Here is a 9750-nt window from a genome sequence, read left to right as displayed (position 1 = left end):
TGGTGACTACAGTTAATAGTACTGTATTGCATATTGGAAAATTGCTAAGAGTATAAATCTTAAAAATTCTCATCACAAGAAAAAAATGTTTTTAAACTATGTATGGTGATACATGTTAACTAGACTTATTGTGGCAATCATTTCACAATATATGTGAATATTGAATCATTATGTTATACATTTGAAGCTAATATACCTCAAATTTTTAAAAAGGTAAAATAATTTTTAAAAAGCCCTCACTTTTCTGAGCTCATCTCTTTACTGTAGTACCTTAGATGTAGCTAAAAGCAACCAAAATATACTTCTGTCATTATGCCTGGAAATATCTTGCCCAACCTTGCATTCTACCTGAGATCACAGATCCTTGGGTATGTTTAAATTTTTTCAACTTATAGTAAGTGACAGTTTTACTAAATGTTTTGTCACCGTGTAACTTAGTATGTTAGGCTGAAAATGCCCTCTCAAAGATGTTCACATCCTAATCCCAGGACCTGTGACTATTTTACCTTGTATAACAAAAGGGTCTTTGCACATGTAATTAAATTAGGGATCTTGAGATGAGAAGATTATCCTGGTCATCTAGGTGTGACCAAAACAATCACAAGTGTCCGTATAAAATAAAGGCAGGAGAATCAGAGTCAGAGAAGGTGGTATGATGACAGAAGAAGCAGAGAGAGATTTGAAGATACTATTCTGTTGGCTTTGAAAATGGAGAAAGGAGTCCTGGTCCCAGGAATGAAGACAGACTCCAGAAACTGGAAAAGGCGAGGAAAGAGATTTTCCCAAAGAACTGCTCTTAGGAACCAACCCTACCAAAATCTTGACTTTACACTAGTGAGACTGATTTTGGACTCCAGAACTGTAAGATAATAAATTTAGGTTAAGTCATTAAATGTGTGGTAATTTGTTATAGCAGCAATAGGAAATCAATATACATAGGTTATCAACTTCCCAAATTTGTAAAATTATTTTTCTCACAAATTTTTCCAACCTCTTGTAATAAATATGACACAAACATTCACTGAAGAATAGAGAAAATTAAGTGGCTGTCCAGCAAATTTTGCTGATTGTCTCATCTAAAATACCTGAAAGCTAAATATACTATTTAAATTTGGTAAGTCAAGTGATATAAGTTTGTGCATGTTTAACAGTACAAAGGTAAGGAGTAAGAAAAATAATCAAATGTTGGAAGAGAGAGAGAGTGGAGGGAAGTGAGAGAAAAATGTACCAATTTTCTTATTGTATGAAACTAATAAACACTGCTTAAATCAATAAAAAAGGGTGTTAAGGTTATAATTTTAGCAATGGGAAAAAAACAAGTATTCTTAAAGATTAAATGCATGTGCACACACACACACACACACACACACATACTATACATAAACCAAAATCAAAGAGATCCATAGTGAAAATGTACAAATAACACTGGGGAAAAAAACCCAAAAAAACATAACAAGATAATGTGAAAATAAAAAAATAAGACTACACTAAGCAAATGCAAATCAAAAGAATCAGAGACATAATTTCATTATCAACTAAGGTGGAACTCATGGTGAAAACAAAAAATGGTACAACAGGGGGAACTTTACAATTATATAAGGTATAGTTCACATGAAGATGTAATAGTTATGAATATCCATGTACCAAATAACATAACATCATTATTCAAAAAGCAGAAACTATAGAATATTCAAGCAGAAATATTCTAAACACACCAGCAGGTAGATACACAGTCACTCAATTTAACCCAACCCAGCAAATATTTATTGAGCTCCCATTAAGCACTGGGAATTTAGCAACTAAAGAAATAGACAAAGACTACTTCCTCTACGTATCTTCTATCCTACTGTGGAGAGATGAACAATATGTGAAAAAAAGTAAAATATACAACATGGTAGAACATGATCAATTATACAGAGAAATTAGACTACTGGGGACATGGGTTTCAATTTGAGTAGTGTGGGCAAGAAAAACTTCAATGAGATGGTGATTTTGAACAATGTTTTGAAGGAGCAATATTTTGTTTGGATAGGCAATGTGGAGAGAGATGTTGATAGGAAGTGGTAAAAGAGGCAGGGAGTGAAAAGTGTACTTTTCACTCTACATCTTCTATACATTTGGAACAATGTGGCTATAATACCTTTTCAAAAACATTAAAAATTTAAAATATACTATTTAGAGAACTAGGACAATTTGGGGAAACAAACTGAACATGAGACAGAATATTGGGTTTTGGTTCAGGTTCAGTTACTAACTTGCTTGTGACTGTGGATGAGCCACTTAATCCCCTGGGCTTAGTTTCTGGATCTGCAAAAATGGTGGGCCTGGATTAGACGATCTTCAAATTCCTTCCCCCTTTAATATTCTGTGGGTCTGTGATTTAATACAGTGTTCACCAAACTGTGGCTTAGGAAAATAGTTTTAGAGTCTAGCCATTATTCATCCTTTTTATCAGCACCCAGTTCTCTGCATCCCTGCGACAGACAAATAATGAATAATTGTTTTTCTAATTCTAAAATTATATAATTCGAATTGCATAAAGAATAAATATTAGAAGATCCATGAAACAGCACCTTTTCAAAAGGATTCAAAACTAAATGACAACAGAAAAAAATCCCTAAAAATATAATACCAGACCATCCTTTTAGGCCTCATCATCATAAAATCACAAATATATTTTGATATATATTTAGTATAAATCTACAAAAATTACCTTTTTATTCTTTTGTAGATTGCCATAGCCTTTGGGTAAGCCCCAGGAAATTTTCTGTTCATCATGAGATTAAGCTCAATTAGATCTGTGGGTGAAATATGCCTTTCTCTATGTAATTTGGCAATTCATAATGTTATATGATTTATGTTAGACTTATAGTTATGTACCTAAATTCTGACTCCTGTCTCTGAATTTTATGGAATTAATTTCTTAGAGCAAGATCTTACTTGCTTGGTAAATTCCACAGCATATTTTACATAACTCTGTACAAATATGTGCTCAAATATGGTTCTATCTTGACAGATCCATGATATGAGGAAAGATATGAAGTGGAAGGTCATGAATAGACATTTTAGAGGATGACTTCTAAATTCTTCTACCTTGATGTAAATGAGCACATGATAAAATTAGGCCAAGTATGCAAAGTCTCTCCTGTCCACTAGGTCAACACCTCTTTCCAAAGAGAATAAATGTTCCAAGTATGAGATCTTACCATTCACACAGTGAAAATATTTGCATGGTCACAAAATAAAATAATGGTACTTTTTTGCTCTCTGATCCAAGGGGGATTTGATACTCAGATATTTCCCTTAACAGCAAGGGAAGGATGACTACAGTTTTTATAAATAGACTGTCTCAAAATGTAGATTGAATGAAGTTCCTTGAAAGCAAGACTGCAACATTCACTACAATCTCCATATATCCTCTGTAAACATGAAATATGTCTGGCGTGCCATTTTGGTAGAGTATCTTACTACATTTCTTTTTTCATTAATCTAAATGTACTCTTTGTTTTCTGTGGAGACTTTTTGAAACTGTCTTTCTTGTCTAAGAATTAATAAAACCATTTCAAATCTCGCACTGCACTTGGAATCAGCATCTCTTAAATAAATGGTTCCACATATTTGATTACAAGTTTATACACTATCTTTTTGACCCCATGCATGAAAATATATGTTTTGAGGATTTTTTCATCAGTACCACCTAATAAAACTGTATAACTCCCTAAAATCAGACTGACAGCAGTGAACATTTTTAAGCCAGAGAGGGATCATGTTATAAAAATAAGTTTCAGTCAGGGCAATAAAACTGCATCTTACTTGTTTGTAGGTCCAAAACAGCTGTTTCAGCATGTGCGCCAACGGAAGTTTGGGAGTCTCTACTCAGAAGAGTTCTGTCCTAATTATCCTCAATTATCATGGATATCACCTGGTTTGAGTTTCTTACTTTTACTCCTTGACTATTTTTCCATTATAGATGTGTGTTTACATGTAGCACATCATTAATATGTAAAATGTATCTAAGTATTCTCTTTATATTTGTCTTCTCTGTTCTTTTTATTGTATTAAATTACCAAACTATTGCTGTGTAAAAACCTATTATAGCTATATCCAAACTAGAATAATGTTGTATAATGTTAGTACAAACAATTTTTTTAAATATGATACTGCAATAATGATTTCACAAAATATTCATTTTTCTTGGAAATTTATATAAGATTTTTGCTAAAACTAAATGAAAGAAGTGTCTCAATTTGTTTAATTATTTCCTTTTTCTTGCTCCCAGCATACAGACATATCAGAAAATTGAACCAGTAAAATCTTTATTTGAATAAGTAGCTTTGTAGGGAAAATGCCTTAAAAATTGTAATTTGGATTAGTTGTTCTCAGGAAATTGAAATCCCACCAATTAGAAAACTATTGTTTTTTCAGAAAAAGCTGAAACTAAAATGTTATTTTGCAGTGATACTAAAACTGGGCAGGAATTGATATAAGAAACAAAATCAGTCGTTTTCCAAAGTAGACAAAAAGCAAACAAGAAAAATTGAACTAAGTTTAAAAATATTAAATACTATGTTAGATCCATAAATGAATCATGACATTAGTACAAGATGGACACAAGCTGAAAAATATATTGTGGTAGATACGCCCCTAAAATGCTTCCTTATTTTCTACCTCAATAGAAAATTGTCATAGTTTTGTTGCTCAAATGAAATTTATGTGGGAAATCTTTATGATATATATTTCCAGGCATTTTAAAATCTAAACCTCAATAGACTCAATCATAGCTGTTGTTTCCAGAGGTGATATAACCTTTGGGATATAGGTACATTAATCTTTTTTTTTTAATTGGGGTATAGTTGTTTTACAATGTTGTGTTAGTTCCTACTGTACAGGGAAGTGGAGCTCCCTGTGCTATACAGCAGGTTCTCATTAGTTACCTATTTTACGCATATTAGTTAGTGTGTATGTCAATCCCAATCTCCTAATTCATCTTACCCCCCGTTTCCCCCCTTTGTGTCCATATGTTTGTTCTCTATGTCTGTGTCTCTATGTCTGCCTTGGAAACAGGTACAGATGGACATTAATAGTTTTTATCACTTAAAACCACTCAGTACTTCCTAGGATCTTGGATCCAAAAAGTGATGAGCTATCTTAGCTAAATCATAGCTGATCACCATCCACTGGTTTTGTTTCACAGGACACATGAATTAGCAAAAGACTTCAGGGGACTCTACATTGTCTAAAAGAGAACATAGTTTGTCTGGAATATCTTCTGCCAATCATCGAGTTCACCTGAAACCCATAGGGCAAAAGGGAATACGTTCTTGAACGTTCCTTGCCTCTGAAGTTGCAGAGGTGGTCTGTTGTTGACTAAGGGCCTCTAAGTAGCCAGATCAGAACAGTTTCTGAGACCTACAGGAACTTCTTCCAGCCTACTTGTTCCCAATTCAACTGCTAAGTGCAAGACTCTGGATTATGTGCAGTGGAAATATGTAGACAAAAAGCTACAGATCCTGCCCTGAAGGACTTAATAGTCTAAGAGAAAAGTTAATAATTCTATACAAACATCTGGATAAATGGTGAAAACTAAACTCACCCAATTTAGAGCCATCCTCATTCTACTTGGACTAAACCCTGGGCTTCTCTCTCACATCTCTTGTTTTAGTAATGGTACCTTCCAAGGCAGATACATGGCAACCTTCCTAACTCTTTCTTCCATCTTTCCCTCTCTATCCCTGATACCCATGTTTTAGGTTGAAAAATAGTTTCATTCCCCTCTCCCAAATAACTATCTGACAAGTTCCCCTCATCCCATAGCTTTCTTCAAAATGCATATCTGATCATATTCCTTCTTAGCAACCTACAAGCTGAGCTCCAAACTCTTGTGTGTAAAAGATAAGGTTTTGGCCATCTCACTCCTCACTGCCTCTCTTGTCTTACTTCTTACCAGTTTCCTCTGTGCAACTGAAGTTCCAGTCATTTGGAATTGTTTAGTTGTCCTCAAATAAGTTACTGGACATGTGCCTTTGCACATGTTCATCTGTCTGGAATGCCCTATACCACCCCATTGTATACCTGATGTGATTTGCTGTGAACTCTCCTTCATCCTTTATTCTCAGTCCAAGCAGTTTTCCTCCTGTAATACACTTCCTAGTGCCCTAAATAATAATATAGACATTTATTCATATAATAGCATCTGTTGTTCTCTACGTCCAGAGCCTTTTCAACAGGATGTTATATTTTTTCTCATGTCTGCCTCACCACTAGATTGTGAACATCTTGAGTGTAGAGACAGCATGAGTTTTTTTTTTCATTTTCATATCCCAGCTCTTACTGCAATACTGTACACACAGTAAATTCTCAACAAATCTTGAACTGAAAATACGATTATAAAGTAATAACCCAGGGACTTCCCTGGTGGCGCAGTGGTTAGGAATCCACCTGTCAATGCAGGGGACATGGGTTCAATCCCTGGTCTGGGAAGATCGCATATGCCACGGAGCAACTAAGCTCGTGAGTCACAACTACTGAGCCTGCGCAGTAGGGCCTGCGAGCTGCAACTACTGAAGCCTGCATGCCTAGAGCCCATTCTCCACAGCAAGAGAAGCCCCCGCAATGGGAAGCCTGTGCACCACAAGGAAGAGTAGCCACTGCTCGCTGCAACTAGAGAAAGCCTGCGTGCAGCAACGAAGACACAATGAAGCCAAAAATAAATAAATAAACAAATAAATAATAAATTTTAAAAGAAGTAATAACCTAAAACTGCATGCAAAAAAAATGCTATAATAGTTACATCTAACTTGAGAGAGTACATCAAGCTGAGAAAATCAGGAAAGGCTTCCTGGTATGTTATACTTGAGTCAAACAAAAGAATGAATAGAATTTATACACATGGAAATGGAAGGGTGAACATGCTTAGCTTGGGGAATTGCATGATCAATAAGCAGAAAATGGAAAAATATTTCCTGTCAACAAGGAACTGGACTCTACAGAGAATGGGTGCAGGATAAAGAACTATTATAAATAAGGTGGGAAAGTCTGCTTGGAGAATAGATTGTTAGAGATTATGAATATCTGGCTAAAAATATTAGTTCATATTTTTTCTCTAGGAAATAAAATATGGATATATTGAAGGAGTGCTGTTTTATGCACAAAAAAACAAACACATATATTCTGTCAGGAAAAGGAATGATAACTTAAGTAGTAAAGTTAGCTTAGGAAAGATATTATAGAAGTTCACATACAGTGTTTTTCTCTAGAAAATATGGATGTATTTCCAGATAAATAGATGATACTGCTAAAGCCATAGCCATAGATACAGATACAAATATAGAAAGATATAGATATAGATCCTGACATAGACATTGATCTAGATATTCCAGCAAATTCAAGACATGAAATAGTAGGGTTTGACATCATATAGAACTTGGATAATTGCAATTCAAAGTATATAAGATTCTAGGAGAGACAATCTACATAATTCAGTATCTGTTGGCTGAAATGGTAGTGGGGGAAAGGGAGGAGAGAGGGCAGAGAGAAATGAATCAAAGAACCCAGTGATTTGGCATCTTTTATCTATTAAATTGTACTATTAATTTGTTTTATTTGCATAAAGCCAGACAAGTTTACTGAAGGTAGGGCCCTTCATTATCTTTTTTGAAACCCCACCGCTCAACCTAGGGTGTGGTCAATTTGGGGTACTCAACAAAATTGAATTGATCTGACCACAGCTGAATAATTAATGCAACCTCCTGTTTACAGCTGCTGTCATCTATGGCATTTGACTATTTTTTTTTTTTTTTTGAAATTCGGATTCCCTGGGCCATGGCAAGGGCATATCTATATTAGATTTACCTTTCAGTGGTTTATCCTACAAATTCTGGTCACATATCAAATCCATATACTGTCTTTCGAAGACCTGTTCTTATATAGTTCAATGACCCTTGCTGTTTAATCTTACTACACATGGAAAAAAACCCTGCCAGCTTGAGGAAGCACTGTTTTATTATAACAGTAAATACACTGTTTTATGCTAAACTTAGTGAGATATACCATGTTTGCCAACAAATTACTCTTAGGAAATATAGCAACAATTGTGTATCCATCTAAAGCTCAAAAATATACTGTATTTATCTTTCAATAGTGAAATGCAAATTTAGAAAACCAAGGGAATTAAGACACAATCTTTTATGCACTCTTTATTGAGTTTTCTTTGTGAAAAGCAAGCTGTGCTGTGTAAAGTATCACCTCGAGAAAAAAGGAATTCCAAAAATATGTGTGGCTACCACTTTAAAAACTTCTATTAGCTATTTTTATTTATAAGCGTGTTCCCTTTTCTTTATAAATGGTTTTTATTACAATTTAGACACTAATAAATTACCTCCTGATATATACCAATCTTGAATACTGCCTGTTGTTTAGAATAGCTATTAAAGCTTTCTATAGACTTAGTTTCACTCCTGATGGATCTTTGCTTCTCACACCAGCTGGATGTGTGGAATCCGGTGAAAACGTAACAAATACAACTTATGTTTTCTCCAGGAAAAATCTTAAAAGGCCTATCGCCCATCTTCCGTGTCCTGGGAAGGCGATGCTCGCTGTTCGCTGCTGCCCCGTCTACTTTGAGCTGAGGCCAGTGGTGGAAGCAGAGCCAGGTGTGGAGCTGGTGAGCCTGCCCTACCGCTTGGTGTTTGCTGTGGCTTCTGAAGACTCTGTGCTTTTGTACGACACCCAGCAGCTGTTCCCGTTTGGTTACGTGTCTAACATACATTACCACACCCTGAGTGATATTTCCTGGTCCAGCGACGGGGCCTTCCTGGCCATCTGTTCCACGGATGGTTACTGTTCCTTCGTGACGTTTGAAAAGGATGAGCTTGGAATTCGCTTGAAAGAGAAGCCAGTTCTGTGCGTGAGAACTCCAGATACAGCGAAGAAAACCAAGAGTCAGACAGGGTCTTCGCCAGGACCCAGGCTGGGAGAGGGAGCCCCCAGCAGCAGAGTCCGGGACCCCAGCAGCCCCTCTGCAACGCCCCCTCAGGCGAAACAGTCTCCGGCCCCCACGGCGGCCAAGGACATCCCTGTGACCACTTCCGGTGCCAGAGGCTTCCTGGCAGGGCCCTCAGAGGAGAAGACCCTGCAGCTTGGCAGTCAGAATGCGAAAGCCCACCCATCCCGGAGGGTCACTCTGAACACACTGCAGGCCTGGAGCAAGTCAACACTCCGGAGAATAAACTTGATACCCTTAAAGACAGATACTCCACTGAATTCTATACCAACCAGCGTAATTTCCAGCCCTTCCACAGAAGAAATTCAATCAGAGATGCCTGGAGACCCTCAGGTCAGTCCCCCGGAGCTTAAGCGGCCCAGACTCAGTGAGCACAAAGAAGGTCCCCAAGGTCTGGACCCCTGATGAGACCTGTCATGTGCCTGAAGGCTGCTAGGTGTGGGGACCCCCGTGTGCCCAGAGAGGGGTGACACCAAACACACCTGAGACCAGTGGAATCAGACGGAGCCTGACGGACACTAGAAAATGGATTTTTGTAACAGAAGATATACGTGGACCGATTTTCTCCAGAAATATGTTGGCTGTTGTATTTAGCACACATTTTTACCTCAGAGATGTGAACATTTTAATAGACTAAATTCTCTTTTTGATGAGTTTCTGAGACTGGAACAGTTCAATGTTACCTAGTGTGAAAATCAGTAAATCCCCCCCTTGGAATACTTGTGTGAAAGTACAGACACTTTATGGGT

General features: G+C 36.8%; 1 protein-coding gene across 1 annotated transcript; it reads left to right on the top strand.

Moving 5' to 3' along the window:
- Positions 1–708: 708 nt before the first annotated feature.
- On the top strand, positions 709–9482 carry LOC132490422 (chromatin assembly factor 1 subunit B-like). The gene is made up of 3 exons (XM_060098791.1): positions 709–861; positions 2732–2748; positions 8419–9482. Exons 1-3 carry the CDS (start codon positions 709–711, stop codon positions 9404–9406), a joined length of 1158 nt encoding a protein of 385 aa, XP_059954774.1. The 3' UTR covers positions 9407–9482.
- The last annotated feature ends 268 nt before the right edge of the window (positions 9483–9750 follow it).

The sequence above is a fragment of the Mesoplodon densirostris genome, chromosome 5 (assembly GCF_025265405.1).
Source record: "Mesoplodon densirostris isolate mMesDen1 chromosome 5, mMesDen1 primary haplotype, whole genome shotgun sequence".
In the NCBI taxonomy this organism is placed as follows: domain Eukaryota; kingdom Metazoa; phylum Chordata; class Mammalia; order Artiodactyla; family Ziphiidae; genus Mesoplodon; species Mesoplodon densirostris.
Note: the sequence above shows the minus strand (reverse complement) of the source record. Positions and strands in the feature narration are given on the sequence as shown.